The sequence below is a fragment of the Strix uralensis genome, chromosome 1 (assembly GCF_047716275.1).
Source record: "Strix uralensis isolate ZFMK-TIS-50842 chromosome 1, bStrUra1, whole genome shotgun sequence".
Classification (NCBI taxonomy): Eukaryota; Metazoa; Chordata; class Aves; order Strigiformes; family Strigidae; genus Strix; species Strix uralensis.
Window position 1 is genome coordinate 55,426,057 of NC_133972.1, and position 14,949 is coordinate 55,441,005.

Genomic DNA, 14,949 nt, shown 5'->3' on the forward strand with positions numbered 1-14,949 from the left:
ACTGACTAACTGGGAGTAAAGCACAAGCAGCTACATATACAGTAGGCATCAGATGCTAGAGATGAATCGGCTGTTTTCAGAATTTGTAATCTGCAGGCTGAACTGTTACAAGCAGGCACCCATTCTTCATGCATCCCAAAACAGGTAAATGCATTGTCATCTTCTAAAGTCTTTAAAATTGCACTTTAAGTTGCTCAGGAACTAAATCAAATGCACATCATGTGCCCAAACCCTTCAATAGCTTCTACGCCGTTTCGTTTCAAAGTTTCATTTTAATGAACAAGTGTGGAATGGAAGTGCATCTATGCTTCCCCAACTGCCAGTAGGCCTGAATTGAGGCCTAGTTCTTAAATTTCCTTCTGCTCCTGGAAAGAGGAATGTATAGCTGTCTCTAACCTGACATTCTAGAACACAGCCATTTACAAAAAACACACATACCTTGGTGAATAGGATGTAGCAATTATATATCCAACTCCCAATTACAGCTAAGAAATAACTACATGCAGACACAGCTTAAGGACAGAGTTGGGTTTTTCAGATTTTTTTTTTTGAAAAGCAGCTCAATACTAAGACAGAGATCAGTGGTCTGGAAACAAAACAGCTGCTTTAAGCAAAAGAGGAAACCTCTTCTTTCGGAAATTTCCTCTTTTTTAGGCCTGTATCTACAGCCTATGCCAAGGGACAATTCTTTCAAGTGTGTCACTTATCCAAGATAGATAGGGTGCAAGTTGATGTTTAAAGAAGCCCCAAAACATACACAACCAAGAGAAGCCATTAAAAAGGGCTATTAAGTTGACATATTTATGAACTACATACTCAAAGCAATCACCAGTTGAAGGGGTGCAAATTCTGATATACTGTGGCTGTAATCAATTCCTGCACATTTCCATAGGCATCAACTGTTGGGTTGGGGGTTTTTTTTGTTTGTGTGCCTTTTGAAGACTAAGACTTAAAAATCCATATTTGTGTGCGGGAAAGCTTACTTGTATTAACAAAGACTGGAATAAGAGGTTAGAAACATCAAGTGATCACGATTTACACAGAGATAACTGGTCATGAAACCTATCAAGTAAAAAGTATTATATGGAGACAATTTAACAGGTGTAGAGACTGAGTAAATGCACAAAGTTCAAAGATTTTTCTTCTCTTTATTTAAACACAAATACATTTACAGCATGCAGGTAAGTTAAAACTATATGGCGTCTTCCCCAAACCAATTGTTTTAATGCATCTTAAGTGTACTGAAGTTAAATCATATTCCACAGGTAGACTTGTCCTCATGTCAAATTTAGAGTTACACACAGTAGTGAGTCAGCATTTAAGTTATGTAAATAATTTAGTTGTTCACCAGAAATAAATATTTCACCAAGTTCCTATCCTAAACCATCTTTTAAAAAATATGATCTAGAGGAACATAAAAATAAGAACCATTCAAAGACTGCAAGTTGAAACAGCAGTGTTGAACATTCCCCGTATAGACTGAATATTTTAATTTACAAAAAACAGTAATTGTCCCGTTCAGCTGACCTATGACAGCCAAACCAGAAAACAAAAAAAGTTGGTTTTGTTGTTTTTTTTTTTTCTTTTTTTCTTTTTTTACATTTTAAGAGGCAGTTCTTGGTAAACTTCATAGAAGGTTTAAAATAAGAAAAAGTTTAAATATAAAAAGGTGATGTACACTGAGCTACAGGCTAATTACTTTTTTTTTTTTAAACACAGCAATTTTCAGCACCAAACCCCATGATAATTACCTACAGGAATGAAACCCCCATTCAGCATGAGAAAAAAAATCCTGCTTCATTTGAATGTATTTTAAAGAGTGGGGTTTTTTGTTTTTATGATTGCATATTAACAAATGAAGGTCTGAAAACCTGTGGTTAACACTGAGAAAGATAAGAGACAGTGCTGTTTCCATTATGAGAAATTTAATTCAAAATAATTTGCTGTTCCTTTATTTTTATTTCCTCAGTATGCTGTCTTTAATCGTGCTCTAAAACAACTGCAAGTTTGGAGTGTTTGGCAGCCTTAATGAACAAAACAGTCTTAAAAGCTGAGAACTCCAAAATAGTGAGATTTCCGACCGATACACTCAACCTTTAAAAATCAAAACTATTAAAAATTCAGACTACTGTAGATATAGAAAAAAGTGGTTCAAGGTCTAAAATCTGACTACACTCCATCGTAATATAAATATTTTGTCTATTTATAATATAAAAGTTGAAAGTGATTTGCTGTCTGAACAGCCATAGGGTCTCTACTGTTTCCACAATAACTGATGAATACCCAGCGAAAAATTCAAGCCAGCACACAAAGTGGTACCAACTGGATCTGAAAAGTTCACTGAATTCTTTCAGTAATATTAAGTTCCTTCCTTCTCAAAGACCTGGTAACTAATATCTATCCAGAAGGTGGCTGTTCTAAAAATTATAGTGGCTAAACCCTATGAATAAGTTAGGCAAACTATACTATAAAATTTTAAAAACCAGATTCAGCTCAGTGGTATTATTGGAGCTCAAAACCAAAAAAACCCCATGTTTCCTTTTGTTAGCAACTTTACAGGACTTTATTGCAAAGAGAAGAAAAATATTCAACAACTACTACTTTGGACATTTCATATACCTACTTACAAATGGATTACAAATACAATTCAGGGTAGCACTTTATTTATTTTATTATTTTTTTTAAACACGTCTGGGATTTCCAGATACATCAGTCTTAAAAAGTCATATCCTTTATTAATGTATCTGAATTCATTGGCCAGTTGCTGAAAAAGTTTTTTTAAATGGAAAGTTAAAATTTTAGCCAAAAATTCCAGTACTGTATATGTAGTGGCATATCAAGTTAAATTTTAGATTGTGCTCATTTCACTATTATAAAATAGCAAAAATGAACCATCACAGATACAGACAAATGGATAGACAGGCTCATCAGAATGAAGCAGAATGTTTTCACTCCACCAGACTGTACTGTGTGTAGAATCAGGAACAGGACAGATGGGATAATCCATTGCCAAAGTCTTTTTTTGTAAACTTAGGTTTACTCTTATTACTGTACAATATTTATTTCTAAATTACCCAATAAACGGGCATGTAATCAGATAACAGTTAAACAGCCTTGTTCATACTGAACTCTTCAGTTGTGTGGTGTAGCGATCGCAGTGCCTTACGGCAGTTGTCGTAAGCACACTTCAGTATTCTTACACTGTACAAATAAATTTAGCTCCAATGCTCCATGTAGCATTCCAAAAGAAAACTGTAGAGTGCCATTCTAATTCAGTGGGACATGTAGTGTTACGTGAAGTGATAAAAATGGAAGTATACTTAAACACTGTTGCACATTCCCTAAGACAATAAGATGTACACAAATTAAGCTAGAAAATTTGAACTAAGATTTTCTCAACGTACATTCAGCTTGGCACAGTGCAGACTAAATTTAAGACATGAAAGACAAACTGTGTAATGAGCAGAGCTACACTTTAAGTAACATGTCATTTTTCAAGACGCCAAAATTGCACTCTAGGGTTTTTTTTTTGGGAAATCAGTTAGCAGAATTTGTAGAAGGGGGAAGAGCTGTACAGGCCAGGTATAATTTATACATTTTCAAAAAATAATCCTACAGTCCTCAAAAGGGAGAGATTATTGTCACGGAATGACTCCCTCTACGCGATATCCAATCCTCCTCACGTTGCATTTACTTTTCAGCAACTGTAAATGAGAAAAATAACAGAGTTAAGTGCTTGTACCTCATAAGCCAAAGCAGCCAAGTTATGTACAGTAGACCGTATGCACTATTTACAGTAGCCTTTAAGAGCTCAATTCTTAGACCACTCAGATAAGTACTAATGAAACTTCTACTTTAGAACAAGGAAATGCAACACAAAGCATTTAAGATGTCCGTTACCAACAAATTTACAGCACAATAAACTGACTGGGTATCCAATCTTGATTGCCTTAACAGAGTAAACATTACAAACACAAGCCATTTATAACCCAGCTCCATTTCCTGTGACTGCTGCTACTTTCCCAGGTCAGTGAGAACTGTCTGGATACCACCTACCAGCTGCTGCAAAGTTCTGACTTTGATATTTTGAGAAGATGAAATGGGAATGAAGAGATCATTTGGCATTAATCGTCCTAAAAAAGTTTGATTTGCATAGGGGAAATCACAATTTACCATCTCTGTATTTCTTTAATGTTTCCAGAATAATTTGTTAAATGGTGGTCTCCAAACATAAAACAGTACATCATGTTCCTATTGTACCAGAAGTTCTTCTCCAACCAGAAGTTCAGATGCTTTGTATCTGTATTAATCCTCAAAAAAAGTATAACAGACATTACTGCAGAGAAAAATTATATTGGCTACCTGAGTATTCACAAGCTCAGAATAAGTTTCTACTTAATAGTAAAATAAAGTCCAAAAAAGTTTTGTTCCTTTACTTTTGTAAGGGACAGGTTCTTCCAAAAATAAGATAGGAAAGTTGGAATAAATTACAACCACTTGCCTGCCTTTAGGTGCTAAACTCAGCTTGGTTCTACAGCAATAGGTAACATGCTGACATTAGAAGAATTATATGAAAGCTTTACAACTGTTTAAGGGGTTCTGTAATCATGTTTTGTGAGAGTTTCTTGGTTTGTTTGTTAAAAAAGGTGTTCTAGGAATACTTCACAATTTTCCACTCCATGATTTATCTACACATAGTCCAAAAGTCAAAGTGTTATGTCTCCTAAATTCCCCAGTACCAACAGTGAAAGCTCTTCTCCAAAGCAAAATACAAGCTCAAAATTCAATTATTTATTACTGATTATATCAACTATTATAAGTACTCTTAAAGAAATATGAGACTAAATAGGCTGTCTTCAGTTATAATTCTAGGCAACATCAGAGCATGTGCAAACTCATGCTAGTAGGCATCTACTAAAATAAAATAAATTGGGTCAATCATATCTTGAAATGTCTCTACGTTGGACAGCTGAGCTAGATAGCTACTTTGACTACAAAGGCAATCTGAACATTAATTTCACTGTATCAACATAATCAAGAATCCACGAATTGCCCACTCCACCACTGAAGGTAAATGTTATTCAAGGTTAAAGTCAGTACATATCAATTCAACCTCTTTTTACCAAGACACTACTGAACAGGACCAGGTACCCTAGCTAGTATTACAGCCTGATTTTCTCTAAATTGGAGAGAAAACTTTGAAAAGTGAGTCACCTAATAAGAAGCAGCAAATGGAAACAAGATTAATGTAAGCTGCTCTGGAGCCTTTCAGAAGAGAAGCATCCAGGAGAAGCTCCACATAACCATTTTATGAGTATTTCCAAACTGAAGATGCAGATAACCTTAACTAAGGGAATGCCTAGAAAACATTTATACAAATGCTCAAGAGTGAAAATGACGACAGAGAATGCAGCAAAGCATTACTGTTAGATGATCAACAGACCAACTATAACACAGACATTAATTAAAGAGAGATGTGATTCTGGGAGCAACTTAAGCATATTAAGTACCAGACTACATGTAATTACTGAGGAGATTAGAGACTTTTCAAATAAGTGAACATATTAATTTCAATTACTCTGACTGCATTTTAGCTAGGCTAACTTTTTAAGTTTACCAGATGAAGACATGAATTTTTCTGTTAAATACTTCCAAATTACTGACACATGAAGCAGTGTGCAAACATAGTAAGAACAGCAAATAAACAACATATAAGAATAGGATCTTTTTTAATTTCATCACTGATGTTGATTCATTACAATGTTTCCTGAAGAAAGCCATATTTAAAAAGATACTAGCAAACCAAAAGAATTTAAACTGTCCACTCCTTTCCCAAACAGTAGCTATTGGCTGTGACTGGTGACTGTCTCCCAATTGACTATTTTCACATTTTGTTCTGCTGGATTAGAACTCCAGAACTGCCCTTTTACAGCAAACACCAGTTTTATAACAAAAGCACCAGCAGTGTTAGTCAGATGTATATGTGTACTGTTCCTCTAACTAGAAGATTCTGTGGAAAAAAAAAGTTAATCTGATTATTTGAGTGATTTTATGCCGGAGAATGAACTGCAATAACACTAATACAAAGTAGTTTAATCGCATATTTAAAAAAATCCTACAAGACAAACTTACACTTTGTCTTGCCGTCCTCCACCACCGCGCAGTGCAACTGGCTGGCTGTTTTGAGTGAATGCACCTCCACCACGAATTGCACTTGGATGAGTTGGAGAAGCTGCTGGATGCTGGCCAGGACGGATAGGCTTAGCTGCATGAAAAGAAACATGACTTACAAATATATACAACACAATTTTACCTTTGATTATTCAAATTTACTAATGCTTTGTTTTACAGTATCCCAAACGTAACAATAAAAATTGAATGCACTTTGAGTAAGAAAACAAGTTTAGGAGATGGCATTCTGAGAATCTAACAGATCAGTGTCAAATATAACAAGCCCTAAAAATAGAAAAGGCTTTGCTTTTATTGTCCCTATTATAATTAAAAGTAGCAGAACTTCTGAAAACAATTATCTATCTTCACATGTATTATCTGCCCCACCTAATGTATTTCCCTGTGAGAGTCTTGGCAGTAAGAACTCCAATAAGACACATCACTAGACAAAGTTTCATGAGGGTTATGGTCCTGTAAGGAATCATTATACCCTGCTGTATTTCCCACACTTACTTAATTGATAAGCCACTAGTTACTTTGCTCTGCAGGTGGTTCTGTGTACTGATTATGCCACAGATAACACTGCTTCATGAACTTCTTACCACCATATAAAAATAAAACTTGCCATAATACGGAATTCAAAACTAATAGCTTTGACAGATAATTCACAAGTGGCATACACTTTGATAAACTATATTTTCAATCAGTTTTGCACTAGCTCTTAACAGGACATGCACAATGGTACGACTTTGTAGAGTTCTGTAATATTAAACAGAAGCATTTGAAGTTTCAGCAGGTAAGAGTGGATATAAAGTACCTACAGGTAGCAACTGCATCAGAGAAACACTTCTCAATTTCTGCCTTAGAGGAAGCTGATCTCCAGTAAGACATGAGTAGCTCACCTAGACATCTAAGTACAAGAGGCTTTACACCTGTGGTGAACTCACTAGAGAACTGTTTGTCTTCCTGTCTTATCTTTCTCTCAAGTGAGCTCCAAGAAAGCACCTGTCTTCAAGCCACCACTTGAAATGACCAAGAAAAAAATTTTAACTTTATTCTGCAACAGCTCTTTGCAGACCTACAGAATATGAGTGAAGTTTAACTGCAATGCTCATTTCGGTTGCATTTAAGAGAAGCCTACTGAAGTCCTGACACAGGACAACAAAAAGGCTGAAACACACAGCTACTTCTACAACAATAATGTAACAGGCTCAGTTAAGTCCTCCACAGGTCACACACCTTCTTGACCCTCAGCACTTGACAGGGCAATGGCAGGTGGAGGACCAAGGGAATATGACTGTCTTCCCACAGTTAAGAAACACTACTAGCTACTACAAACTTCTGTTTTTTCCATTCTTTTCCCCTAGGGAGGGCTACAGAGTACTGTATGTTTTGGAAGAGAACCAAACAGGTAATTAGGGATCTTAGGATGTTAGCTGCAGGTTTTTGCCTGCCCCTCTCCCCCACAAGATCAAGAGGCAGCAAGGCAATTTTTTTGTTGTTGTTTAAGGTGATGGCTTAATCTCTCTTCTTGCTTTGGAATACCTACATAGTCTTAGAAATTGGAATGGAATTGGAATGATGTTACAGATTTAAGACTCACATTCACTGTATTGTTTTATTCTAGGAAATGGAACACACATTCAGGCTAGAATTCTATGTTGGTAAGCACGTACAAAAGCCCAGCGACCAGGAAGAGACCCATTTCAAATAAGTAAAAAAACCTCTGAACAACCATACACCACTACCCACCCATACTTACAGTCTATTAATCAAAATATAACTCATGGTAGAAAATACATCATGTTCATGCATGCAGTTCCAACTGGGGTTGAAAGATGCACACACGCACAAAGATTAAAAATAATCAGGAGATAGATGAAGCTTTAGGGGGCAAGGGATTCTTCACCAACCGATTTGTGCAGAATGTCCTCTTCTGGCCATATTCTTGGATCTCACAGCTTCCTTTATACGATCTACTTCTTGCTGATACCGTTTGCGATCACGAGAAGCATTCTCTTTAGCTTCCTTCAGTGCAGACTCCAAAGCTTTAACTCTTTCAGCTGTAGCTCTAAGTCGCTTCTCCAGTTTAGGAAGTTCACAGCGAAGATCTGCATTATCACGTACCAGCTACAAAACCAGAATTGGTTATTTTCTTGGTATCTCTCTTCATACAGAGAGCCAACCAAACACCCTCCCACCACTAAACAGGCAAAGCAGTAGGGGCACTACATTATAGTAGCTTAAGCTCTTAGTATATCTAATAGTTCATCAGTAAGACTGTGATTTGAAAATCAGTTACTGTGGAAGAACATGCTACCCAACATAGGCACGTGAAATCTACACTCTTCTTCAGAGACAGGCAAGCAACCCCTAGACCGATTCAGTTTAAATGCAGCTATTTTGTTACATAACCACATGTACTTAAAATAGTTATTATTTTACCTTACAGGAAAACTTCAGTCTATTGTTTTATAACGAGTCACACTCAAGATGTGGAAGTATTTAATTATAAAAGTTACTTTATGACCAAATGCATTTGGTCCCTTCTGTAATAATGCACCTTAAGTAGTTTGTTTTTAATTACAACTTGAAATTAAGCCTCACTGTACCTGTTTGTGAACCTTTGTAAGCTGTTCAAGATTATTCTCAAGGAAGGAAATCTTCTGTTTTTGTGCAGCACTGCCTCCTGTATCATCCGAGTCAATCTCGGCACTCTGCAGTAACAAAAGTATGGGGAGGGAGTGAGGAGCCTGAGTACAAATCTGAACTTGCATATTAAGATCAAGCCAGAAGAATTACAATGCATAAAGATCAATTCCTAATTTAGTTCTAAACTGAAATTCATGTAGTATTCTCAGAAAAAAACGAAGTTTCACTACAGCAGCATGTCACCTTTTTCACTCTAGTAGCCAGATCTTGAACAAACAACTTCCGAAGATTGTGAAGAGTCTGAAGTTCTTTTGCCTACAGTTAAGGAAAAGAAATTTAAAAAAAATATTAAAAATAACTCTGAAGGGAAAAAAAAGAAGTATTGACATTTGCTTTGGAATAGATTCTGACTATCTTACCACAGTCTCTTCCAAACCCTTTAAATCTTGCCTTGCTTGTTCCCGTCTGTCCTGCATAACCCTAAAAAGAGAATAAATTCATCCTGAAACATCCAAGCAAACTTGGAAATTTTAATGTTTTAGGAGACTAGAGTGATAAAAACTATATGGTAAAAAAGAAGAATGTCTTTCAGTTGAAATCCTCAATTAAGGATGTAACCAGCAGATGACACCATACTCAGAAATCTGTATGGGGTGAGGTGGGAGTGAGGGAGTTGCAGGAGGAAAAGAAGGAAATACTTTAGTATTGAAGGAATACAAACAAGTACATTCAGATGTGTGAATTGTAAGTTTCTAAAATAGGTAACGAAAGACTCTCAGAGTCAGGTTCAGGATGAATACTTAGGGAGATCTCATCCTACAAATGTTCTTAGCTCCGGCCAGCTGAGATGATAAGTACCACGTGACAGATTAAGGATTTTTAATTTGCTTTGTTCTATTCTACCACCCCCAACACAGTTGCCAAAACTAGCATCATAAACAACAATCTCAGTTTACAGGAATAGAACCCGTCTTCCTATTTAACATGAAAGCATTTACTGCACTTAATGTTCTTTCATTTAATGTTCTCTCTCAGAATTCTAAGGCAGTACAATTACTAAGATGACAGGAGACAGAGAAGGAATGGGGACTTTTATTTTTATGACTCAAGGTTGGAATAGGAAGGCCAGGGACTGCATGAAAATGAAGTGTTCCTATTAAGTAGCCAAAAAGCTTCTTTTCTTCTGGAAATTTCTCCTCACTTGGCCAGTTCCACTACTAGTTCACAGCTAAATGATTAAACATTTAAGGTAATAAAATATTCTAAAGAATATCTCAGCATCCTATCCATTTCCCAGACACTGGAAAAGTAGTTCCACTGTTCCAGTAGTTCCCATTTCACTGGAAAAGTAGTTCCAGACATCTTATACAAGTCTAAATCAAAAAAGTAGTGAATAATCTGCATTGTTTCTGCCCTGGCATTTGCCATGCACATTTATGACATACAATGGAAAATAATTTGATTCAAAAAGGCTGGGGGAGGACACAGAATACCAAACGAAATTTTAACACTTCTTTGAAAGTCTTCTGAAGAGGAAAGCTTCTAATTTAGCAAGTGCCTTTAAGGGATCAATGCTATTTATAGTTTAGCCTGCAAACTGAAATAAGAAGCAATAATGTGGTACATATATCAAGTCTTGCAAGACAAGAAAACCTATTGTAACTAATGTAACTTTTGTAATCACTGTGGCATATAAATATATCAGAATAAGATGGATTCATAAACCCAAAGTACTGTTAGAATTTTAGTCAGTTAAGCCAACACTGTATTTCACAGTAAGGCTAAAAGAAAAAAAAATTTTAAAAAAAGTGTTGCTTATTGGTTAGCAGTACAGACCAATCAGGTGTCTCTATTTCAAGTTCTATGATAAAAACCTGAAAGTCACTGTGTGTTTTAAACATGGCCAAAAAGCATGCACTTTTGAAAAATTTTTAAGTATATTTTTAACTTCTGTAAAGATAAATTCATATATGCCAGAAAGGGGTCGCTACTGATAACTCTCCCTAGAAAACACCAGGAGATTATGGTCAGATTTCCAGAAGTTGAGAACTGTTTTTCAGCTTGACCCTTTAATACTTACCTGCAAGCAGAATTCAGTTCTAATTTTTGCATTAACTTTTCAGTCTCTATTTCACTAATACACTGTATTTAGTTACTCAATGAAGTATGCAGCTGTTTAATCTCAAGAATAAACCAGTTAGAACCACCTAACTAGTTAAAATCACACCAGAACCAAGAAGAGTAAGGGAACACAAGAAGTAGTAAGGGAACTGTTACAAGCCTCTTCCAGTCTTAGAGCATGCAATACTTAGCTGCAAATTGAAAAGTTAATGACTCCAACCCATAGCATATTAACAAATAAAAAGTTGTGGCCTTCACATCTTTCATCCTTTTACTTCCAATTTTAAATACTAAGCCAGTGCAAAGGTTTTAAAAAGTTAACTTCAAGAAGGCTTTGGAGCCTCTCTCCTTAACAGGCATATAGTGAGAGCCTCTTCATCATACTAGGTCACTAGTTTTTAAACTGTAAGTGTTCCCACACACACTTGTTTTATGCACCATTATACTTACGTAAGTTCATGCAGTTTTCTACTTTTTTCCTGATCAGTTGCTTTCAACTTCTCATGCTCAACTCTAAGACGTTCCTGTTCAAGCATCATCTTCTGGTTTTGACTGAACACAGAAAGTAAACATTATATCAACTGAACCTGTTTGATATAACATTCAGTAAAGCAACACAAGTTAGACCCAGCTGGAGGAAACCCTTACGGCTTCCTTCCCACCGTACTGTGCTTCTGTACTCACACAGTCCAGAGACATTTGGCACTACTAAAAGTAATGACAATTACTTACTCTTGAAGTTCAGTGATAAGTTTCTCCTTTGCATCAACTTCATCTCTTAGGCTACTGATTTGTTTCTGATGTGTCTCACGATGGCTCTGAATTTGCTGCTCAACGGCTTGCTATTTAGAAAAAACAGTATGTGTTACACGCTTTAAGTTGCCGCCGTACTTCAATTTGTGTTTTTTAAAAAAACCAATGAAGTTAACTTACCTTGACTTCATTTGCAGTTTGAACTTTATTTAAGTGCTCTTTCTCCATCTCATGGACTTTTTCTAGCAGGTATAGAGAAGAGAAAACTCATTTCAGCCAGGTAACTTTGCAATCACAGGGAACATGAAGTTAATTTCCCCTTCCCAACACCTTAAAATTTGGTAGAAGTCCCCTCCCACCACAAAGATCAATTAAATCAGTAACATCTTTAACTTAATCCTATCCACAGCAGTTCTTTCAAACAACAAACATGCTTTTCCATTGATTAATTCCACTTCTTCAATAGCAAAAAGCCATTCTATTGCTCTGTCCTTCAATCTAAACAGAACAATTCCCTATTTGTCACTTTATACTTAAAATGCTGGTGGTAGGTGGGGTGCAGGGAGGCAATTCCTACCCTGTGCTCGGAGTTGAACTAATTCTTCATTAAGGGAATCCACAGACTCTTCCAGTTGTCTCTTTTTCTGTTCCACATTCTGAAGATACTCAGTCAATGACTTGATCTTGGCTTCATGCTTGTAGAATGAAAAGATTCATTTACTTTGGAACTAGGTATCACAGAATTATATCTGCATAAACAGTTTATACTTAATTTTTAAACAAGTAACCTGATCTCAAAACAAAAATGGTGCCCACTAAACTCTAAAGATGATGACTACTCAAGTACATCTGTAACACAGCCTGTAAGACAGTGTCTTTATTCTGGATTGGAATGAAATACATTTTTGGCTGGGAGAAGAGATGCTTTGAATGTTAAATGCTAGCAGAGGCAAGGGAGCCCTCTTGGTATTTGGAAGACTGCACTGAAATAGGCATCTCCTGATTTAAAAAAAGATGACCATCTGTATGTAAAACAAAATACAGAAAAATTAAATTGCATATGTAGATCACTATTTTCAGAAGCATGAGAAGCCACATTACTGATCTTTTCTAACAATCGCATTAAAATGGCCTTTCTCAAATCAGAAGTAAATGTAATTGCTATGCAAGCCTACTGTAATTCTACTGGGCTATTGCTACCTCTCCCACTTCCAACTTGCTGCATTAGTAGGCAGAGTGCTCACTAGTCACTGCTTCTGTAACACTTGTATTGTAAAGGATCCTGTGATGGACAACATAAGGACCTTAGTATTTAACACAAGTGCTACAAAAGCATTATCAGGCTACAAACATATAGCAGAAATTCTGACATCTTGTCACATAATTACTCAGAAGCTTCCAAACTGAAGAGAATATTGAGGATACAGCTGAGTCTTGTGGCTGTTCACTCACAATGTACTTTGTTAGGTGTCAAAAAGAAATTGCAGCTTTTCCCCCCCCCAGTACATTAGTGAATTCAAACAAACATTTAGGAAGTACGCTGTAATGAAACATTTACCTGTGAGATACGGAGCTGGCAGGCAGCCAACTCCTTTTCATTTTCTTCCATTTTCTTATTGCTTTCAGCTTGTGTGCCTTCTAACTGTTTGCAACGTTTTACCATTGTTTTTACTTCTGATTTCATTTTACTAATATATAGTCTCGCAACTGTGAATTCTTCATCTATCATGCCAGTTCCCTCAGGCTGCTGAAAAGTGTGGAATAACACGTTTAGAAAGCTCAGATAATGAAACAGAATTAAAGATGTGCTTGAAGCAACTTAGTGCCCAGCACACAACCCCTGCCTTGACTGATAATCAGAGCATTTAAACACCTAAATGTAACCTTTTTTTAAGTTTTCTGATCGATTATTTAGATGTTTGCACAAAGATAATGAGTCACTTGAAGAGGGAAATACAGTTCACTATAGATTTTTAACACTGCTTATATTCTTGTTCTACAGTGATCTTCTATATTCATCTTTTATTTCAGTTCCTCATGCAATTTTTAATGTAAGTATCATCCTGATTGCCACTGTAGGTCAGCATTAGTTTTTCAAGACGAGGCTGTTGATTATGATCACTTCACAAAGCAGTTTAACAGTATGAATGAAAACACTACTTCAGAAAAAAAATAAATCAGACCAGCTCTTCCTTCTCTTTGCATAATCAAATTCTGTTTGGGACCTGATTAAATCACAGTATAAGCAATGGATAAACTTATGCCCAAATTATTAATATACATGAGGCTTCCTATGGTGGTTATTTTTACCATACAAAGAAAACTGTATCCACAACGTATATGTGTAATACATGGCATTACAACTGCATGGACTAACCCTTACCTTGACATCATTATTTCCTACTGCAATTCCTATCTCTGCAAGATCTTTCAGTAAGGAGGCCATCATTTCTGTTGCTCGTTTCTTCTGATGGTTGGTCATTTCTTTAAGTTTCTGAAGCTCTGCATCTATACTGGCTAGAGTGACCTATAGTAAAAGAAGTTACACTTTAATAAACAAAACACACTCCTGTTTTTAGAACTAGTTTCATACTATTTAAATACAGCAACAGGTGGTTGCCTACTGAAGTGTCCCATTTTTGTGTCTAAAACCAGACTGTTATCAACCTATGTGAACATACCACACAGTAAAAATTTAGAAGTCCTAGAGTGACAGTATTTCTTCTGAAAGAAATGTAAAGTACTGGGGACAGAGGCCTTCAGCTCACAAACTATAATTGCACAACTCTGCAACAAAATTCATGTCAACATTGTTAAGCATTCAGAGTTAAATATTGCAGAAAATTGCATTTACAGAAAAAGGTACATGGACAGCAAGTCCACCACTTTTCACCATATTTTGGTGAAGGAAAATAATTTCAGTTTTGCCTGCAAAGCTGTTAACTATTTCCTACTTGCAAATCAAAAAATGGCACCCAGTTCTGAGAGTTCATAAGCACTACACTTACTCTAGAGCAGTTTTTCAGCTAGTTTGAGCTGCTGTGGTTGTAATGGCTGCAGCTCAGCGGCTTGCATACTGTTGTCTGCTCTTTGCTCTCCAGTTTTAAAAAAATGCCAGAAGTTTTACAGCAGGGAAGTTTCAGCCAGTGATGCCGAAGAACAGTTACTGCATGGGTTAGCTGTGACAGACCAAGAACACTGAAATGTCTTAATTTTACTACATCTTAGAACAGTTGTTGCTTTCTTGTAGGT

The 14,949-nt window shown here is 36.2% G+C and overlaps 1 protein-coding gene across 3 annotated transcripts in view; it reads right to left on the bottom strand.

The window, feature by feature from the left end:
- Nucleotides 1-1,128: 1,128 nt before the first annotated feature.
- KIF5B (kinesin family member 5B) overlaps nucleotides 1,129-14,949 on the bottom strand; it is a 40,462-nt gene continuing 26,641 nt past the window's right edge. Inside the window, exons 15-26 of one of the 3 annotated variants that reach the window (XM_074867432.1) lie at nucleotides 14,081-14,224; nucleotides 13,256-13,441; nucleotides 12,275-12,392; nucleotides 11,878-11,939; nucleotides 11,677-11,786; nucleotides 11,395-11,496; nucleotides 9,243-9,303; nucleotides 9,067-9,138; nucleotides 8,784-8,888; nucleotides 8,085-8,301; nucleotides 6,133-6,265; nucleotides 1,129-3,704 (exon numbers count right to left, since the gene is read on the bottom strand). In XM_074867432.1, coding sequence (XP_074723533.1) covers nucleotides 3,698-3,704; nucleotides 6,133-6,265; nucleotides 8,085-8,301; nucleotides 8,784-8,888; nucleotides 9,067-9,138; nucleotides 9,243-9,303; nucleotides 11,395-11,496; nucleotides 11,677-11,786; nucleotides 11,878-11,939; nucleotides 12,275-12,392; nucleotides 13,256-13,441; nucleotides 14,081-14,224 — 1,317 coding nt within the window. In that variant the 3' untranslated portion in view covers nucleotides 1,129-3,697. Of the gene's footprint in view, nucleotides 3,705-6,132; nucleotides 6,266-8,084; nucleotides 8,302-8,783; nucleotides 8,889-9,066; nucleotides 9,139-9,242; nucleotides 9,304-11,394; nucleotides 11,497-11,676; nucleotides 11,787-11,877; nucleotides 11,940-12,274; nucleotides 12,393-13,255; nucleotides 13,445-14,080; nucleotides 14,225-14,949 lie in introns of those variants that run through there. The other 2 variants (XM_074867421.1, XR_012628812.1) reach the window with 2 other exon arrangements.